Genomic DNA, 21,261 nt, shown 5'->3' with positions numbered 1-21,261 from the left:
GCACCATTCCATAGTGAGCCTGGGCTTAAAAATCAAGTCAATCTGTGACTTGTGTGGGCCACACCACATGCAAAAGTTGAGAGGGGTTACCCTCTATAAAACATTCATAATCATTTGTTGGGCCCACCGAGATGTGGTTCACAAATCCAACCCCCATTATGTGTGTCCCACTTGGATGAGGGGTTAGATCAAGTTTCGGACGCATCTAAATTTCAAGTGGGCCCCACCAAGTGCTTTTATATGTTTTAAGCATGTCTTCGCATGATTTTAAATGGTATGGCCCACTTGAGTTCTATATACGGTTGGTTTTTGGGAAATCCCATAATGCATGGTGTTGATGGTCAACACGCATTACGGTGGGGCCCACACAACTCGACCTCATGGGAAGTTCCCATGAGCTCGACTATATATATATATATATATATGGGAAAAGGTACTATGCGCTCGACCTCACAAGACCGTCCCATGAGGTTGAGCTGCGTGGGCCTCACCGTGATGCGTTTTGAACATCTACCCCATCAGTCAAATGCACCATCCCTTGTGGGCCTAGGTCTCAAAAATCAAGTCAATCCGTGACTTGTGTGGGCCACACCACATATAGAAGTGGGGAGGGGCCGTGCACCATTAAAACATTCATAATCATTTTTTGGGCCCACCGAGATGTGGTTTGCAAATCCAGCCCATCCATTATGTGTGTCCCACTTGGATGAGGGTTCAAACCAAGTTTCAGCAGCATTCAAAACTCAGGTGGGCCCCACCAAGTGCTTTTATATGTGTTTGGTATGTCTTCGCATGATTTTAGATGGTATGGCCCACCTGAGTTCCGTATACGGCTGATTTTTGGGATATCCCATAATTTAGAGGGGACCTATCAAATGCACAGTGTTGATGGTCAACACGCATCACGGTGGGGCCCACACAGCTCGACCTCACGGGAGCTTATCGTGAGGTCGAGCGCATAGTACCTTTATATATATATATATATATATATATATATATATATATATATATATATATATCCAAATGCACTTTTTGAGAACTCATCATCCGTTATGTGAGTCCAAAATTTGAATGGTCCACTTGATGCAGCACCCCATGAAACTCTCAAGCCCAACTTTTACTTTGATCCAAAACTTTGGTGGGACATGAAAAAAGAAAACAGTTTCCTCCCTTGATTTGCATGTCTCTTTACTATAGCCCACTAGAGTTTTAGATCAGGGTGAAAATTGGTCCTTCAGGGTTTATGGGATGCCACATCACATGGAACGTTTAGATTAGACACCCATGACTCGTGTGCAAAGGTGCATAAGAGGACTTTATCATTCATAGGAAACAATGGTGATGACCATTAATGAGCGACAAAAGTTTTGGATCAAGGTGACAATTGTTTCTGTCCTTTCATCTATATTTGCGTGACCTTATCAATAGGTTGGATGACAAATAAATATTATATAAACATAAGGTGGAACCTAGGAAGTTTTTAGTGGTATAGCATTCAATCACCATTGTTGTATGGTCTACCTAAGATTTGGACCTTCTTCAATTTTGGGTTGCTGCCCTAAAATGTTTTGAAAAGTAAATGGACAAATACATCATGGTGGGCCGCACCATCTTGGGTGAGAATGGGACACACCTAATCCACTCTCCAAAATATCACAACTTTTTTTTTTTTTTTTTTAAGTTTTATTTTAACTATTAATTATATATATGAAATGGTGGTGAACCAATCTTATTATGTTGTGTGAAACTCATTTTATAAAAAAATTTTAAAAGTTACCTAATCTATTAATTTTGTTTTGAGGTAAAATGGTGGCGACTCATGCTTTTTACCTTAAAAGTTAAGGTAAAATGAAAGAGCTTGTAAAGAAGGTTTTGAAAATTTTCCTTGTTTTGAGGTAAGATGGTGGCGACTCATGCTTTTTACCTTAAAAGTTAAGGTAAAATGAAAGAGCTTGTAAAGAAGGTTTTGAAAATTTTCCTTTTGAAAACCCAAAAGTCGACACGTAAGTTCTTCTTCGTAGTAGGTATTATAACCCTAGAATCTCGAAAGCATCTTCAATCTCGCAATACAGATTCAATTAGCGACGGAAATCTCAACAAAATTAGAAAAAAAGTTTGTTGAAATCTCGACTTTTTTGAGTTATTTCATACTTTTGAAAGGCCAATACCGTCGATCCACAGTCCAATCACTTCTCGATCTTTCAGAAAGAGGTATTTCTAAATTATGATTTATTTTTTTCATTATTCATTGATCGATTTTGTCAATGAATTTTCGGAAAAAAAAAAGTTTACGAAATTTGAAAAAATCAGCGAAATGTTGTCGATATTAAAGAGAAACGAAATATGAGGTTTTTCAAAGGGCTAATGATATCGAAAATATCACTGATAATTTAAACACCGTCTATAACTACATGCTTAGCCTCACTAGGGAGTGTCAATGGAATCCAAATCATTTGCTTGCTACAAACAGAAAATTCATGTCGTGAATATTCCACATCATTATTGGCATTGTCAACACTACTTTATTAAATGCCGTATGTGATGATGTGACCCAATTAGATTGCAACAAACATGAATTTTCTATTTGTGGCAAGCAAATCATTCGGATTCATATCAATGACTTTAGACACATGATGCAGGGTTGACCACTGTAAAAGTTAGACATAACAAAAATTAGGCTGATTTAACCGCATGGCTTTGCATGTTTTCATATAATAGTCCGTTGGTTTCTCATGTGGGGCCTACTTTGTTGTGTGTATGCCATCTACCCCAGCATTAGGTGCTTTCTACTGTAATGGTCAGATATCTAAAAGTAAAACTTACGGAATCATTAGATAGACCACACTATAGAAAACAACTTTCCAAGAGCAACATATATTGGGTTCCCCAACGCACCATTCTTTTACCTGAACCCCTACCTGTCCAGTAATTTTAATGGATTCCAATTTTATCAAGTCAACTCAATCGCTTTAGCCATGACAATCCATTCCATCCCATTTGATTAGGTAGTCCTGACACCAACAAGACCCAAAGCCCCAGCCTGACTCAAATCCAGCCCAAACTGTTTCTTTGGCTCGGGACCGACCCCACCCATGGCCCACCCAACCTGAGCATTGATCAAATCTCTATCTCTCATGTGAATATTCTTAATCTCTGTTGATCAAGTGGGCCACACATGCAGAATGAATTACACATTTTAAGAGGAGTGAAACCAAGGACCATGGTGAAATGACTGTTCCAACCACGATATGAAAATTGATCGGCCCATAGAAGAGAGACCCGATCTCGGCCCAAAGCCGAGTCTAGCGGGCTACCCGGCCCATTGCCACTCTTACATATGATAGCCCATGCTTTTCTAGGTTCTTCTTTTCACAGCGCGCGCTCTCTTTCTCCTATCTTGCAATTCACCAAGCCATCGTTGTACGGTCGGCCTCCATTTCTTTTCTGTTACAAAGGTAATACATCAACATCCCTTAGGAAAGAAAAATTATTCATTTTTTCCTCTTTTTATTTTTTAATTTCTTGCTGTCTAGCGAATGCTGAGAAGAGGGCTTTAGATATGAATGATTTTGGAAATAGGATTCATGAAGTGACTCCCAAATAGCTGCAATGACGTATGATGATATCGAACGAATGAAAATGGAAATTGTATGATTTCTTCATACCGAAACCCTAAGCCCTAAACAAAATAAATTCTAGGCATGGGGTCTTGAAACTCCCCAGTGATCCATTTTGGGGGAGGCAGATAGCTTGTGCCCCAGCCACAGGAAGTTCCTGTGTTTGGAAGCTATGTGGGGCCTAGAGAGATTCCTGTGACATATTCACTCCGTCTATCAGTTTCTCAAGACCACAACAGGATAGGAGTCCAAAAAAAAAACAGGCAGATGCAAAACTCAGGTGGGCCACACCACATGAAACAGTAGAGATTGAGCGCTCACCATTGGAAACTCTGTGGGGGCCACACCAGTTTTGTATCCGGATGAGATTTCTGCCTAAAGTTTGTCTGAGTGGTAACAACCCTATGAACTGTTGGGACTCGTGGAAGCACACTGAGAGGATAATCACAATCGCACAAACAAATCCAACAAGAAGGCAATCTAAATTTACGTGGAAAAACCCTTTCGGGAAAAAACCATGGCACAAAGCGATGATGCACTATGAAAACGAAGTTACAAGAAAAGCCCAAGTCTTTTCCCTTCAAAATCCCTCTCAAACCCTTAAGCACGTTTAGAGGACCCTAATCCTTTTATCCTAATCCCGATTACACATGGTATATATACTACCGCAACCGAAATAGGAAACAAATCGCACACTTTCGCAATTTTGCTCGTGCTTTTGATGGTACTTTTGATGGCATCGACAAACATTGAAGACCAGTCGATGATGTCGAAGAACCCTCGATGCCATTGAGCAGTAACCTCCAAACTGTCCAACAATCAACAAGGATTTTTCGGATTTTCTCAATGGGATCGAGCATCTTCGATGTCATCGACATTGTTGAGAATTTGATATTCTCAAATTACAGATTTATAATTTCTGTAAAAAATAAGGAAAGAAACCAAAAATATTAAAAACTGGCGAAAGCATGTGTGATCACACTGTCCTTAAAGTGTTATTCGCCCCTTCTCAAATTAATTAAGACTGTTGACAGGTTGTAAGCAAATAGCTTCTAGGGTACGACGAGCTTGTGTGTGGTTCTGCGTTCAGCAAGCACGAAGAAACCACTATTGGAACTTTGTAAACACAGTTTGCTGGCAGACGAAAAACTTAAAGGAAAATTCTCAAGCCAAAGAGAGAAAAAACAAAATTGCTGGCTTAGACCATAACACTTGTTTGGTTCTTGTGTACTTGTTGGCTTAGGTTCGTCTTGAACCTTGCTGGCTTGATGAACTTTACCAGTTCATATTAGAGAGTGACTCGAGTGGTTTGTGATGTTGAAATGAATCAACCAAGCTCAGGTTATATATGCTAGGGTAGTTAGACAGTTTGGTCCAGGGTCATAACTCCAATTGACCATTTATGATTGTTGGTGGGAAACTAGCCGTTATTTGGCAGTTTCTAACTGTTTTGAATGTGGGAAAACCAGCTGCATGCTACCCATTTAGACTTAGTGGCTAGCCGTTTATAGAGCTGTACATGAGTTGAACCGAGTTAAGCTTGGCACAGCTCGACTCGACTCAGCTTGGCTTGATCCTCGAGCCTGACTAGCTAGCTCGACTCGGTTCGGTCAACAGCTTGGGCCAATTCGAGCCGAGATTGAGTTTGTGCGGCATTTTCTCAAACACATGGAGTGCACCTTCAATTTCTCATAGTATGCAAAACAACAACAAGAATTTATAGGTATTTCATCAAACACTCGATAGGCAACATCAAAATCAAAATTAAAGGGTAGTTTTATCATGTAAACTTTTTTTTTTTGTAGTGATTTGTTTCGTATCCATACCTTCCTCGCCAGTAGTCGATCCCGCGGAGAATGTATGCAGCCGAAACAACACTTCGTTGAGTCATTTCATCAAACACTTGGTGAGCAACGTTAATATTAAAATAACCGAGTCACTGAACTAATTCTTTCCGAGTTTAATTTGAGTTGAGGTTCAATCCGAGTTGATTCGAGCTTGGACAAGCTTGAACTTGGCTCGAAATTTTTCCAAGCTCCAAAAATCAGCTCGACTCGGCTCGAACTCAGTTTCGAACCGAGTCGAATCGAGCTTTTTCGAGTCAAGTCGAGCGAGTTGACTGAGCTAACTTGGTTCATGTACATCTCTAGCCGTTTATGACTGTTGGGCTAGCCATATATAGCAATTTCTGCATGGTCCAATTTATTACTGCATAAGTAGTAGATTTTTTTATTTTATTTTATTTTATTTTATTTTATTTGGAGAAGTAACGAGATTTCATTAAAAGAAAAAGGAGTAGAAACAGAGAAAAAGCCGATGATCCACCGAGGAGGCGGATCAACTAAGAGGCTAGAAGAGAAAGATTACAAGATTGAAGCTTCTCCACAGAAGCAGACCAACAAACTATAAAATAGACCACCCTTTGGACCACACTCTCAACCGATTTTGAGATACCGTTGAAACATCTTTCATTTCTTTCTTCCCACATAGACCACCAAACTACTAGAATAGAAAATCTCCATATTTTAGATCGACGCTTTCCACACCAAGAACTAGTCCAAGCTTGAAAAAGGTTGCAGGTATCAGCCGGGAACACCCAAGAGCAATGGAAGCGAGACCGAATGAAGGTCCAGATCTATAGACAAAGGGACAGTGGATGAAGAGATGATCCACTGTTTCAGTTGCCGCCAGACAACAGACGCAAATATTTGTAATACACATACTTCTTTTTCTTAAATTGTAGTTACAACGGGCCTCTTAAATGACTAGTTTTAGCCCCTATATAAGGTAGATACGTCTCTTCAGACCCCTTACCCACAACATTCCGAATCCAGCCACCTAACCCATCTCTCATAGCCATTGTCGCACTACAACTCGCACTTGTCTCGCGCCTGTTCATGTAAGGTTGCAAGGGAGCAACCCATTTGCAACATGATGCGCATGTGCGAAGTGAGCCACTGGCGCCTCTACAACCACACCGCCTCACATGCCCGAGCCCTCGTATCAAGACCGAGATCGTGATCGTGCCCATGCCCGAGCGCCTCGCACTGGAACACGCAAATCTCGGAACTCCTCTGATTCACCAAGCAAATAATAAGGTACTAAACACTTTACTCATTAAGAAAAAAAAAATTCTTCTCTCCTTTTCGACATGGGACTATTCCCAAAACACAAAAAACTAAGTTTTTCATAAACCTTTTTATATATTTATATATAATTTTTTTATTTAAAATATTTTTAATAAGAACATTTTCCATAACAATCCCCCACTCGATTGAAAATTATTTTCAAAGAAAAAACACATGCCAGACTAGATTTAACTTGTATGCATCTATTTGAATCTTTTCTTAGTGTAAGTATCTCAAAGTTCTATTGAAATTCCTGGTAGCCACAACTTTGAACCAATTATTCCTAGAAGACAGAGTCGGAGATACCACACACACTCACTTTGTCTTATTAGAGTTTTCACAAATCTTGCTTGGTACAATTAATGGCCATGTGCTTATCCTATTTCATGAACGATCCCAAGAAAAACTCAACTCTCATGAGAGACGGCACCACCTCTACGTTCATACAGGTGAAATCATTCCATTGTCTTCGTTACTATTAAGACACATGTCTTTTAAACTAGTTTTCATTAAGAGTTATAAGACTCAACCCTCTATCTGTAACGCCCATCACTATCTATTCTGGATGAGGTTCTATATTATTTTAGTGCTTAAACTTTCCACATATCGGTAACTTATTTTTTACCCATTGAACCCGAACTTAGAGATTTTTTAATTTTTTGTTGGGTTTCCATCACTAGTGGAACTTTGGTTGAAGAGTTTCAACCCCATCCCTCTAGATGTTGCCTTTACTACTTCTCTCATTAAAGGTATAGTAAAAGAATCAGCCAAGTTATTAATTAATTTCATATAGGAAATTGTAATGATTCTATCTTGAATCAATTGTCTTACATAGTCATGTCGTAAACTTATATCTCTGGACTTTCCACTACAAGTGCCGCTGTAGGCTCTAGCTAATGTGGCTTCACTATCACAATGTAGTGAAACAGCCAGTATAGGCTTCACATAGAAATGGATTTCTAATAAAACATCCATTAGCCACTCAACATCTTTGTTTGTTGCAGCCAAGGCTATGAACTTAGACTTCATTGTCGAGTGAGTTATGTAGGTTTGTTTCTTGAATCCCCAAGACACAACTGCACCTCCTAGGGTGAATACCCACCCCATAGTGGACTTGTTGTCTCCTGCACTCGATATTCAACTCGTATCGGTATATCCTTCCAATATGGTTAGAAACTTTGAGTAAAATAACCTTAAGTCTTTTATTGCTTTTAAGTAACTAAGAACTCTACTCATTGCATTCCGATGTTTCACACCGGGGTTGCTAGTAAACCTACTGAGTTTACTTTACTCACATTGTATGCAACATCTGGTCTAGTGCATTGCATAACATACATTAGACTGCTTATAACACTTGCATATTCAAGTTGTGCAACTGCTCTTTCGTTATTCTCATTCATCTTGATACTTAGATCAAGTGAGGTTTTTATTAACTTTGATACCTAGGATAGTATCCACTTGTCCAAGATCCTTCATTTTGAATATGGAAGACAAACTTCTTTGTTCCAGTTACACCTTCCATTTTATTAGTTATTATTAACATGTCATCAACATACAAACAAATAATAATTTTACAGTTATCACTAATTGATGCAGGACAATTAACCACTTGCTCTAAAAGCTCGAACTGTTAGTGTATCACGAATTAATCCCTTTATCTCATAGCCTAGGTCCCACATCGCCTGGGTTAGGACCTCGGCCGAACCCCCTTCGTGGGCCCCAAATCACATGGGCCGCCCACCCCGAGTGTGTCCCTGCATCCAACGGGTTACCCCACTCGAGCCTGGTGTGAAATGCGCATTAATTACCCTCGGTGAAGAGTCTCGAACACGAGACCTCCTCCATGGGCCGCACCTACCCTGAGTGTGCTCCTGTATCCCACAAGCGACCCCACTCGAGCATGGTGTGAAAATGCCCCTCCATTAATCACCCCCAGTGAGGAGTCTCGAACACAAGACATCCTGCTTTGATACAAATTTGATGCAAGACAATTAACCACTTGCTTTAAAAGCTCGAACTGTTAGAGTATAGCGAATTAATCCCTTTATCTCATAGCCTAGGCTCCACATCGCATGGGTTAGGACCTCTGCCGAACTCCCTTCGTGGGCCCCAAATCACATGGGCCGCCCACCCCGAGTGTGTCCCCGCATCCTATGTGCTACCCCACTCGAGCTTGGTGTGAAATGCGCATTAATCACCCCCGGTGAGGAGTCTTGAATACGAGACCTCCTCCGTGGGCCGCACCCACCTTGAGTGTGCCCCTGCATCCCACATGCAACCCCATTCGAGCCCGGTGTGAAAATGCCCCTGCATTACTAACTTTAGAATATATGGATTTGTCAGCTACATTATGCATAAAATCATTAGATAGTATTTTTTAATCAAACTTCTCATGCCACTGTTTAGGTGCTTGTTTTAGTCTATACAAAGATTTAATCAGCTTATGAACTTCTCATTTTCTAGTAGAACGAACCCTTCAAGTTGTTCCACATATACCTCCTCATTAAGGTCACTATTCAGGAAAGTTGTCTTTACATCCAATTGGTGTATGTGAAAATGATGTATGGATGTTAGTGCAAATAAAATCCTAATGGATGTTATTCTAACTACTGAAAAATATGTGTTAAAATAATTTATTCATTCTTTTTGTCTAAACCCTTTAGCTACTAATCTACCTTTAAAGGTTTGGATAGTCTCATCAGTGATATTTATTCCTAAATACTCACACCATATGGGTTTAGAACTTGGAGGTAAGTTAAGTAGTTTTCATGTTTGATTTGACATTATTGTTTCTATCTTATCGTTAATAGCTTCCTTCCAAAAAACTGAATCTCTAAAAGACATAGCCTCACTGAAGGTTTTAGGGTCATCTTCTATAGCCATTACTATATGTATCTTCATGATAACATTCTCTGTATCACCTTCTACGAGATGAAAAAAGATACGATGAGAGTTTATCTGTTCAGAGTCGAGACTCTTTTCTACTCTTACCCTCTGGCTCCGACGAGGTTCATTAGGAGCTTTAACCTCTTATGGAGCTTTACTCACCGGTTCTCTTCTGGGAGTTTGGACTTCATTATCCTTTGACTCCAAGGATAGTGTTAGACTTTGGATTTTATAATAGTGTTAGGCTTTAAGTTTAGTAGTCTATTGGCTCTGTTATTTTATGTATACCCTACAAAGGCGCACTTGATTGCTCTGGATCCTAACTTAGTTCTTTTGGGATCAAGTGTCCTGCAATACGCCAGACACCGCTACACTTTGATACCCTAGGTTAGGTTTCTTACCTTTCCATACTTCATTTGGAGAAGTTTTACTTTTTCTTAAAAGGAATCCTATTTAGGATGTGACATGGTGCAAGCAGTGCTTCACCCAATAGACTTAGTGGCAACTTTGCTTGTATTAGCATTGAGTTAATTATCTCTACTAAAGTCCCGTTCTTTCTTTCTGTTACACCGTTCTGTAGTGTTGTGTATGGTGCAGTGCACTGGTGTACCAAGCCGCGTTCTTCACAAAGATTGGAGAATTCACTCAAGAAGTATTCTCCCCCTTTGTCACTGCAGAGAATTTTTATTTTCTTATGTACTTGATTTTCTACTTTCGCTTATATACTTTGAACATATTTAGCGCTTCATTTTTGCTCTTTAGTAGGTATACATACACGTATCTAGAGCAATCGTTAATAAAGGTCATAAAGTACATTCTACCTCCACGAGTAAGTAAGAATGCTGTTCAACTCATGGATATAAGTATGCACAAGATCCAATACTTGAGATGATATCTCGACACTTGGAAATGGTTTCTCTGTCATTTTGGACTGCATGCACACTTCATATTTATGGTTCTCATTATCAGTATATGAGATTAGACCATTCTTAGCCATGAATTTTAATGTACTATATCCTATATGTGTTAATCTACCATGCCATACTGCTACAAATTCAACCATATACACAGAAGTGCTACTTTCATTTAATGAAAACTTTATCATTCTGTTACAAGCATATCCAATTTTGACAAAATTCTCATTCTTTGATAGAATCAACTTGCCTGACTCGTACACTACTTGTATTCCATGTTTTCCTAGAAGATTCCTAGAAACTAAGTTTCGCCTCATATCCGGGACGTGCAACACATTTGGCAAGACAACCTTCTTACCAGAGGTAAACACCAATTACATGGTTCCTTTGCCCACAACCTTCGATCAGACTTCATTATCTATTTGGACTTCTTGACCATTCGTCACATCCTCATAGGTTTTGAAGGTTGACCTGTCGTAGTAGACGTACTGTGGCAGCCGTATCGTACCACCAACTGGGGACTTCGCCTTGGATCATGTTAACCTCAGTGATCATGACAACTATTTCATCCTCCACTGGACTTGTTTCTTTCTTCGATTTGCGAAACTAGCAAACTCGAGCATAATGCCCGATTTTTTCACAGACATGGCAAGGGCCTTTGAACTTTCCGTTCTTTTGTGTTTTCTTGAATTTTCCTTTATTGGGTTTCAAGGAATCGTCCTTCTTAAGATTCTTTTTTTGGGTGTTTTCTACTACATGTATCTTGGACAAGGAATTCCCATTTTTAACTTTCTTATTGTGGTTACGGGATCCTTCCTCAATTCTCAAATGTTTCTGGATTTGTTCCAGCATGTAGTCCTTGGTTTTATGCAACAACTTCTTCCTGTAGTTTTTCCACATTGGGGAAAATTTTGCGATAATAGCCTCGACCTGAAATGATTGAAGAAGATTAATTTTAATTTCCTTAATTTTATTTACAATTAGATGCAATTCTTGGATTTGGGGTAGCAGTGGTTTATTATCTAAGATGTTAAAGTCGAAGTACCTGGCTATTAAGAACTTGTTGGTACCTTCTTCTTTGCCCTTGTATTTGAACTCTAGGGTGGTCCAAATTTCTTTTTGCAAACGAAGTTTGCGTGTACAGATCATACAGCCGGTCAAAATGTGCGTTCAGTATGTGTTCACGACATAACAGTTCATCTTTTGCTTGTTTGTTGCGTGCATCAATTTGTTCGGGTGTATCCTCGTTGGCTGCCTCAGGCAGCGGCTGAAGATTCAGATCCAAGATGTAGTAAATCTTCAATGCCATTAGGAGAAACTTTATCTTGTCTTGCCATCTTGTAAAGTTAGTTCCGTCGAACCGATCGAGACAAATCATATCTTGGTTCATCAGTTTGATGGAGGATACGCCTTCGGTTTCCATTACAATAATGCTTTAAGATTGTTGTAAATTTGATATTATCAAATTACAGATTTATAATTTTTATAAAAAATAAGGAAAGAAATTGAAAATATTAAGGACAAGCAGAAGCACGTGTGATAATGCTGTCCTTAAACGTTATTCGCCCCTTCTCAAATTAATTGAGACTGTTGACAGGTTGCAGGCAAATAGCTTCTAGGATATAACGAGCTTGTGTGTGGTTTTGCGTTCAACAAGCACGAAGAAACCACTATTGGAACTCTGTAAACATAGTTTGATGGAAGATGAAAAAGTTAAAGGAAAATTCCCAAGTCAGAGAGAGACAAAAAATGAAATTGTTGGCTTAGACCACTACATTGGTCTGGTTCTTGTGGACATGTTGGCTTGGTTTCGTATTGAACCTTGTTAGCTTGATCAAAGAACACTTAGAGCTTTACTGGTTCATATGAGAGAGTGAGTCGAGTGGTTTGTGATGTTGAAATGAATCAGTCACGCTCAATTTATGTAGGCTAGGGTAGCAGGACGTTTTAGTCCACGGTCATAACTCCAATTGACTGTTTCTTACAGTTGGTGAGAAACTAGCTGTTATTTAGTAGTTTCTAACTATTTTGTATGTGGGAAAACCAGCTGCATGCTAGCCGTTTAGACTCGGTGGCTAGCCATTTATGATTGTTGGGCTAGCCGCATGCACTAGTTTCTGCATGGTCCGATTTATTATTGCATGAGCAGTTACACCATGCCTCTTAAACGACTAGTTTTAGCCCCTATATAAGGTAGATAGGTCTCTCTCAGACCCCTTACCCACAACACTCTGAATCCACCCATCTAACCCATCTCTCTTAGCCATTGTCGCACTACGACTCACACCTGTCTCGCACTGGTTCACGTAAGGTCACAAGGGAGCGACCCATCTGCGACACGATGCGCATGTGCAAAGTGCGCCACTAGTGCATATATAGCCACACTGCCTCACATGCCCATGCCCTCGCACAGAGCCCGAGACCGAGACCGTGACTGTGCCCGAGCCCGTGCGAGTGCGCGCGTGTTCGAGTGTTCACTGGAATACGCAAGTCTCGGTACTCCTTTGATTCATCAAGAAAATAGTAACTTACTCAACACCCTACTTATTAAGAAAATAAAAAATTCTCTCCTTTTCGATATGGGACTATTCCCAAAACACAAAAAACCAAGTGTTTCATGGAACTTTTTATATATTTATATATAAATTTTTTTATTTAAAATATTTTTAATCAAAACATTTTCCATAACAATGAGATCTACTCGATCGAATCGAGTGGTCGTCGATGGCATCGACAGACCTTGTTCTAGACAGATTTAAGACATTAGACAACATGAATAATTTGGATGGCATATAAACATCATGGTTTTCTCCAGGAAGGTTTCAGTGGAGGTTTCCATTCTTGCTATTTCATGTGGTGTGGCCCTCCTGATTTTTGTATCTACCCCAGTTTTGGACTCCTATCCTATTGTAGTATTTAGAAACTGATGGACGGATGGAGTAGATTTGTCACAGGCATCTCCATAGGCCCCACATAGCATCTAAACAACTTTCAAACATGCTTTGCACGTGGGCTCAATCTTTTATAGTAGTGCATGGCCCAATCAAATCCTGCCACATCAGGTCACATATGATATCCTGTCACTAGGTAATCCGTGTCCCTCAGTTTGTAGATTAAGCTTTATCTACAATCATTTCTTTGTTGGGGCCCACCATAGTGTGTATGGCATCCGAACCATCCTGCAGCGTCGACCCCTGATGGAAATGGGGTGCCCCAAAAAATCAGGCCGATCAATCATCAATTGGTCCACAACTAGAATTTGGGGGTTTTTTGGGTGGTTATCCATTGCTTTCTATGGTCGGCGCACTCGATGATTAGATCAGCTTGATTTTTGGGTATCCTATTTTTGTGGTAGGGTCATCCTATTGGGAAAGTTACAACACGGTGGGCCCCACACAGCTAGTCGCCCAAAATTCCAATCTACAACAGTTTGAGGTCTCTCTCCCCTTCCCACATTCATTATCAATCATGTGGATAAGCGATTCAGATTTGTTATTAAACCTGACCCCTCATGCCACTATGACCTACCAGAACCCTGTCACTAGAAAACTAGGAGTAGACTCCTACGATAATTCACCACCATTCAAAAAATCATGGCAACTCTTCATACACACATATGAAGTTGCATGGAAATCCAAATCCCTGACCGAGTTGTTAATGGAGCATAACCCAAATATTACACTTAGAAGGTGATAGTAACCGTCTATTTTTGCCCACAGAATTTGAACCTCTCACCATTTTACACTTAACTATCCATTTCATAGCCACCATATAGATTGTTAGGATTGCTTGATTAGTATGATTTTAGATACCTGCTTTGTCCACAGTGTGCCCCAAATTGGGATATCTGTAGTGTCATCATATGTGAGGGTGGTGAACTATAACGGGAGTCTAGCCCACAACACTATCTTTCTTTGTTTGATTCTTTTCTTCATGACCATGTTACTATAAAACTACCTTTCTTTCTTCATTAACCTTTTTGTTTAATTGTCACCCATCTTTTGTTAATGAGGGAAGCTGTTGAATAATTTGAGAACTTCTGAAAGAATACCATTGATCAGCGGTACTTGTTGGGGTGGTGAAATAAAATGGAGAATTGAAGTTCGGACACACAGAACAGTGTTAGATAAACTTTATAATGTTACAAGCTCTATCTAGTAAAGGAGGTTGCCATGTAGGTTTGGTCATCTGTCATGTGGGTTGAGTTTGGAATGGCTAGAGTTCATATTCAGTGATTTTGGCTCATCAAATAGGTCTATGTAATGAGTTAGGGACCAGATAAATGCATAACAAGCTTGTTGTTCCTTTGGTTGACCTGAGCATATAAATTTTGTAGTACTTCAAAGAAGCTGAGGTCAACTGAGTGGAGCTCGCAGCAAGCAGGAACATTCTTGTCTGGGTGTTGCCAAAACTTCCTCTCTCTCTCTCTCTCTCTCTCTCTCTCTCTCTCTCTCTCTCTCTTCTTCTTCTTGTTCTTATCAATGAAAAAGTAATTTGATTTCGTTTTGGAGTGCCGTTGTGCACCTCTATGGCAGCCAAAAAGCACTTTCTGATGAGTTGCTGGCCAGTTGACATATAGGCATGCTTGTGAATTCCACATGGTTCCATGGAGGCATTAGCTAGTGATAGCCCAAGGTTGTTTGGGTGTAGCTTGTCCATCCATTAGGTTGGCTTGTAGCCCTATTTGGTGGATTGGGTCATGCCAAATAGGTAATAAGATGAGGGGAAGTAGACTTAGATGGTTTGGTCATGTGCGATGGAGACCAAGAATTGCACCAGTTAGAAGTGAGTTGGTGCAATTGAAGGCTCTAAAAGTGCAAGGGCACCGGTGGAGGAAGAAAGAAAAGACTCTATGACCTATGGTCTAATTGAAGTTATGACCCATGATAGAGTGGAGTGGCAGAATCGGATTCAAGTAGCTGACCCGATTAGTTGGGATCAGGGTATTCGAAATCGGTTACGTTTCGGCCGTAACGGCCAATATGTAAGGGTAACGGTTGATACGGTTACGTGTTACGGGGTCGTAACGACCGTTACGGGCCTAAAGAAAATAGGAAAAAAAAAAGAATTAAATTTTTTTTTTCTTTGTTTTATTCTTCTTCTTATTCTCGGACTGCTGCGGCTGCGGCCCTTCTTCTTCTTCTTCTTCTTCTTCTTCTCTCTCTCTCTCTCTCTCTCTCTCTCTCTCTCTCTCTCTCCCTCCTTTTCTTTTCGGTTTCCCTCTCTCTTCTTTTTCATTTTGGTATCGGAAAAAGAAATCGGACTGTGTACGAGTTACGCAACACGCTTTTATCGTACCAAGTAAACTCTGTTGGGCCCATCGTGAATGTATGTGGTTCATCCACACCATCCATCTGTTTTTCCAGCTCATTTAAGGGGTTGATACCAAAATTAAAACCTATACAGAGCTCAAGTGGACGATACCCTAGGAAACTATGGGAATAATGATTTCCACTGTTGAAACCTTGCTAGGCCCCACAGTGATATTTATTTGTCATCCAACTTGTTCATAAGATCACAAAAACATGGATGAAGGGCAAACACAAATATAAGCTTTATCCAAAACATCAGTGGCCCTCAATAAATTTTCAACGGTAGAAATTCAATTCACACTATTTCCCGTGGTGTGGCCCATTTGAGATTTGGATATGCTTCATTTTTGGGCTCAAGCACAAAAATTATCTGGTAAAATGGATGGTAGGAGTGGATAAAATATCTAAATCACGTGGACCCTACAGAGTTTACTCGGTACATAATCAGCTTCCATTCTAAAGAGGCTACGTGAGCCACCGAGTTTTCTTTTAAATAAAAGGTCCACATGCCGCGTGGGCCCCACCATGATGTATGTATTTTATCCATGCCGTCCATCCATTTTGCCACATCATTTTAGGTCATGATCCAAAAAATTAGTAAGATCCAAATCTCAGGTGGACCACACCATAGGAAACAGTGGTTATAGAATGCTCACCATTAAAAATTTCTTAGGGTCCGCTGTAATGTTTATTTTCCATCTAACCTATTAATTGGGTCACATTGACGTGGATGAAAGGAAAACAGACATGTCAACTTGATCTAAAACTTTTCTAGCCCCCAATAAATTTTTAACGGTGGACGTTTAATTATTGTTGTTTCTTATGGTGCGGTTCACCCGAGCTTTGGATCTGCCTCATTTTTGGGCTCATGTCCTAAAATTATTTGGCAAAATGGATGGACGGTGTGGATATAACACATTCATCACGGTGGGGCCCAAAAAACTTTGACACTTGTGTGCTACACTTCACAATTCGAGTCCCACCTAATTTGGGCCCTTAAAAAATTGTATACAAGACATATATTAAGTTAAAATTTACCAATTAAATTATGGACTGTAGTTGCTAACTCACAATGCCAAAATCAAATTGTTTGAATAGTTTTAATTGTTAATTTGTGGACACATATTTTTTAAAATAGGGCCTTTTGATTTTTTTTCATGATTCACTATCCAATAAATGTCCACCAATTCATAAGTGGGATAATGCCAATAAATTGCTTGAATTTGAGGCTAATTTGGGACATGGATTGGTCCTCCAAGTTAGCCCCAAATTGGCAACGCCATCTACCTGAATTTAATTTCATTTTTTAAAAGGACTATTGGGAGAAATGATATCAAATTGTTAAGTATATAAATTAGATATTTAGAAAATTAAATATATGAATTTTGTAGTCAAATTCAGGTTATCTGGTTCATAAATTCATCAGACAGTCCGATACAACTTCTCACCAAAGAGTGGACCGTTACACCACCATAAACATGTTCCAATTTATAAATGAATGCATATTTGGAATGCTTAGAATATTCCGGATGTAATTCATATTTTTTCATTTTTTTTGGCAAATAAAAAAAATAAAAAGTGCACCATTACGGGCCGTTATGCCTCCATATCGCCGTTACACCCCTGTATCCATATCCATATCGGAGGGCACCGTTACGCCAACGATTCCGATACGGGATACCTTGGTTGGGATTAGGTCTAGATGTTGCTGATGATAATGACCCATGCTCAAATTGTGACCTGTGAGGGACCTCTATGCTAACATTTTTGAGTAATGGAATGATTGCAACGCAAATGCAGTCTTTTGTATCCCGAAAGTGTCTAAGAGGACCCCAAGAATCGTGTGAGGGTTCAACAAGCAGTTTGATCCCTCAAACGAAAATAAAAAGGATTGGCAATTCGTGCATGGGCTTGAAGGCTCATGATAGCATGCAGGTATGCTCGTGTTCTAAGTATGGCCACTATAAGTGATGAATCCTGTGACAAGGTGCTATAGTGATTGCAAGGGTTTGGAAGTAGAACTTATGTCATATGCTAAGAAATTAAGAGTTAGCATCTCAATATCGATGAAGTTCATGTGTTGCTCACAGGCCTAGGAATAGTGAGCTCTCTGTGTTGTATGGCATCAATTGGCTTAGAAAATAGGGAATGCAAATTTATCCTTGAAATCATGGCTTTATATAGCAGGTTCAAAGTGAGATTTGCTTGGATACCGACGCCTATATGACTTCGCCCGATTGGTTCCACTTTGTTCTGTTTTGCCCCGGTCTGGTGATTTAACATTGTCCCAAGTCCAGACCAATACCGATTTAACTTGGGAAAGACCGAGTCATATTGGACAATCTTCTTAATTGAAGGACAACAAGAGGAAAAGACATTTTTTTTTTAATTTTTTTTTATTTTTCGAATTTTCAAATGGGCATTGTGGCATTTCTTAAACCCCATAAAAACTTATATTCTTTTATAACTTAGAGACTGTTTCTGATCTTTCTGAATTACGAATCATTTAGAAACTTTTTTATTGTGGTTCATGTTTATGTAGGACAATCTTTGTAAAGATACACAAGTCTTTAATTTGAATTAGGAAAGTCCATGTATGAGCTTTCTTATTGAACTATTATGCTGGTTTCCTTGAGGCCTGCTATTTTCTAATATTGCTGGGACTTTCTAGTACTTCAAAGGTTATTACATTAGGAAATTACTAAAGAATGAGCGCTAGGATCAATGTGGATCAAGGGCTGAGATTTTGTAGGAAATAAGGATGTCATTGTGATCAGGCATTTGATGCTATTATTTTTTAGAAAACAATTGGCATTGAACTCTTGATTGGGATGAGTGTTAGAAGATGCGCATCTGTTTGTATTGTGAGGTTTTATATTGCCCTGACCTAGAAATCAGGTTGTTACATTCATACAAGGGGCAACATATGCATGTAAAGAGTTTTTTGTTTTTTTGTTTTTAATTGGCTTAAGGTCCACATTCAGAGTTGTCTTTGGCTCACCTGATAAGCTTGCTGGCTTGAATTTTGGTTTAGAGCACCTATAGAATATGGCCCACCCAATGAACAGCCTGGATCTCACATGTATGGCCACAGTGCCATGTTTGGGGTGATTCATGATTCACTAGTCCCATTCACATATCTTTCTTACAAATTGGCTCCCTCTTTTCCTCCTGATGAACAGCCTGGATCTCACATGTATGGCGAGAGTGCCATGTATGGGGCGATTCCAGATTCACTGGCCCTGTTTGCGTATCTTTCTTACAAATTGTCTCCCTCCCTCTCCATCCCTTAATCATAATTGGATCATTTGCAGTTTACGGATCTCCCTCCCTCCCTCTATTATCACATTCATTCGAATCATCCTACTAATAGATTTGTGGTTGTTCTTATTTGATAAAATGAAACTGTTAAGAGCTGCACAGTTTCTTGTGTTTTGTTATTGCATGTGATGCAGCTCGTCTTGAATTAAACAGATCTGCTAATCTTTTATTTTGTTCTATATTTTGAATGGCATGTACTCATCTTTAATCATGGCCCCTTTCATGATTTTCTTTGTGATAAAACCAAAGACTTCTGGACTAACGTGCTCATGGATACAAGAGGGCCCTGAATAACCATACAAAATCATCTGTTTGGTGCAGGCATCTGAGGAACCAGGACCACTTACAGCATGGCCAAGCACCATCCTGATCTTATCATGTGCCGAAAGCAACCAGGAATTGCCATTGGGCGTTTGTGCGAGAAGTGTGATGGGAAATGTGTGGTCTGCGATTCATATGTGCGGCCTTGCACACTTGTGCGCGTCTGTGATGAATGCAATTATGGCTCCTTCCAGAGCAGGTGTGTCATCTGTGGAGGGTTGGGGATTTCTGATGCATACTACTGCAAGGAGTGCACACAGCAGGAGAAAGACAGGGATGGTTGTCCAAAGATTGTCAATCTTGGGAGCGCTAAGACTGATCTCTTCTACGAGCGTAAGAAGTATGGTTTCAAGAAAAGATGAAGTAAAAGAGATTCTGGCTACTTTTCCCTCATCTTTCTTTTTCTTCTTTTTACTTGTAGAGAGTCATGTTCATTGCACCTGAGGAAACCATAGAGTTACAATCCATGCCCCCTACAGTAATTAGTTATTTTGAATTACATTTTGAGCTGCGCAGAAACAAAACTTCCAGCTGGTTTGGGAACTAAATCTCATCATCCTCTATATTACTTAATGAGCACTACTTCAGCCCAATGTGCATACCGAGATATTCGTGCACTGTTATCTCCCAACATTTTTCAAAATCCGACTTTTTGAAAGCCCTTTTCGGAAGGAGAGAGACCCATGGGGCCACATAGGGCTGTCGGCTGGTCAGGTTTGTATCAGGTCCTATAGTACCCATACTGAGGCTAACCGGGTTGGGGTCTAGTTCTCGAAGACCCAGACCTGGATCCTATCGAGTTCAGGTTCCCGTTGGGTGCCTATTGGTCTTTGGTCTTGGTTTCAAGTTGGGTTCAGTATAAATAAGAGCATTTACACGGTTCAGCCCACCCAAATGGATGGATTCGATCATACACACCACTTTGACACGGACATGGGTGTGTAAATGGGCTCCCTTGCGCCACCCTTAGAAAACGTTATTTTATTGCTAGAATTATCAATATTTATGAATATACATAATTATAGGGTTAAAACTACCTGGACCAGACTAGACCTGGCCCAGTTTTAACCACGGACTATCACATGGACCCAATCCAAAACCAACCAGACCTTATTTTTAACCAGGTCCAGAAGGCGACACCCGAACCTGACTGGATTTCGTGACAAGTCTAAAAGATGGGACCTGGACCCTTTGAAATCAGGTCATGTCCATCAGGTACCCACATGCCTGGGTACCCAATGTTAGCCGCACCAGTGCACAATCATTTACCTAACGGCATGTGTAGATAGCTCAAAAATGTGGAAAAGGATATGATTTTCTAGATGGCCCAAAAATGTGGAAAAGGACATGGAAAAGGATATGATTTTCCAAATTTAATGATTATTTCCCTTGTCAATGTGCAGTCATGGATTTCATTTTTACGAGGGTTGTTTGTTTACACTAAGGGCCTGTTTGATTTTCCAGTGCACTGGTAAATACGAGGTAAAAGAGTAATAATTATTCCCCGTGTATTTACAACATACCTGATTTGACTACTTACTTTTTTGACATGGAAATGCAAAACATTACGAAATATATATGGGTCCTACTGTGATGCATTTCGCTTATCCACACCGTTCATCCATTATGCCATTTGAATTTATAGTATGAGCAAAAAAATGAGGTATATCCAAAACTCAAGTGGACCACACCATACAAAAAAGGGAATCAAATACTTACCGTTCAAAACTTTGTGGGGCCACTGTTTCTTTTGGTGTGGGCC

At 39.9% G+C, this 21,261-nt stretch overlaps 1 protein-coding gene across 3 annotated transcripts; it reads left to right on the top strand.

Moving 5' to 3' along the window:
* The first annotated feature begins 3,296 nt into the window (after positions 1–3,296).
* Positions 3,297–20,072, top strand: LOC131223603 (PHD finger-like domain-containing protein 5A). Of its 3 annotated transcripts, none has more exons than XM_058219042.1 (3): positions 3,400–3,455; positions 14,882–14,944; positions 19,500–20,072. In XM_058219042.1, the coding sequence occupies exon 3, from the start codon at positions 19,529–19,531 to the stop codon at positions 19,859–19,861; it is 333 nt and encodes a 110-aa protein (XP_058075025.1). In that variant the 5' UTR covers positions 3,400–3,455; positions 14,882–14,944; positions 19,500–19,528; the 3' UTR covers positions 19,862–20,072. The 3 variants fall into 3 exon arrangements, with proteins under 3 accessions (XP_058075024.1, XP_058075025.1, XP_058075026.1); XM_058219043.1 differs by lacking the exon at positions 14,882–14,944 and adding an exon at positions 3,534–3,614 and having other exon boundaries at positions 3,418–3,455; XM_058219041.1 differs by lacking the exon at positions 14,882–14,944 and having other exon boundaries at positions 3,297–3,455.
* Positions 20,073–21,261: the final 1,189 nt, after the last annotated feature.

This window comes from Magnolia sinica, chromosome 13 (genome assembly GCF_029962835.1).
Source record: "Magnolia sinica isolate HGM2019 chromosome 13, MsV1, whole genome shotgun sequence".
In the NCBI taxonomy this organism is placed as follows: Eukaryota; Viridiplantae; Streptophyta; class Magnoliopsida; order Magnoliales; family Magnoliaceae; genus Magnolia; species Magnolia sinica.
The sequence above is the reverse complement of the archived record's forward strand: the minus strand, read 5'-3'. Positions and strand labels throughout refer to the sequence as shown.

Bases quoted from the DNA above. Each gene is read 5' to 3' on its own strand.
- LOC131223603 (XM_058219041.1), top strand. From the start codon at position 19,529: ATGGCCAAGCACCATCCTGATCTTATCATGTGCCGAAAGCAACCAGGA.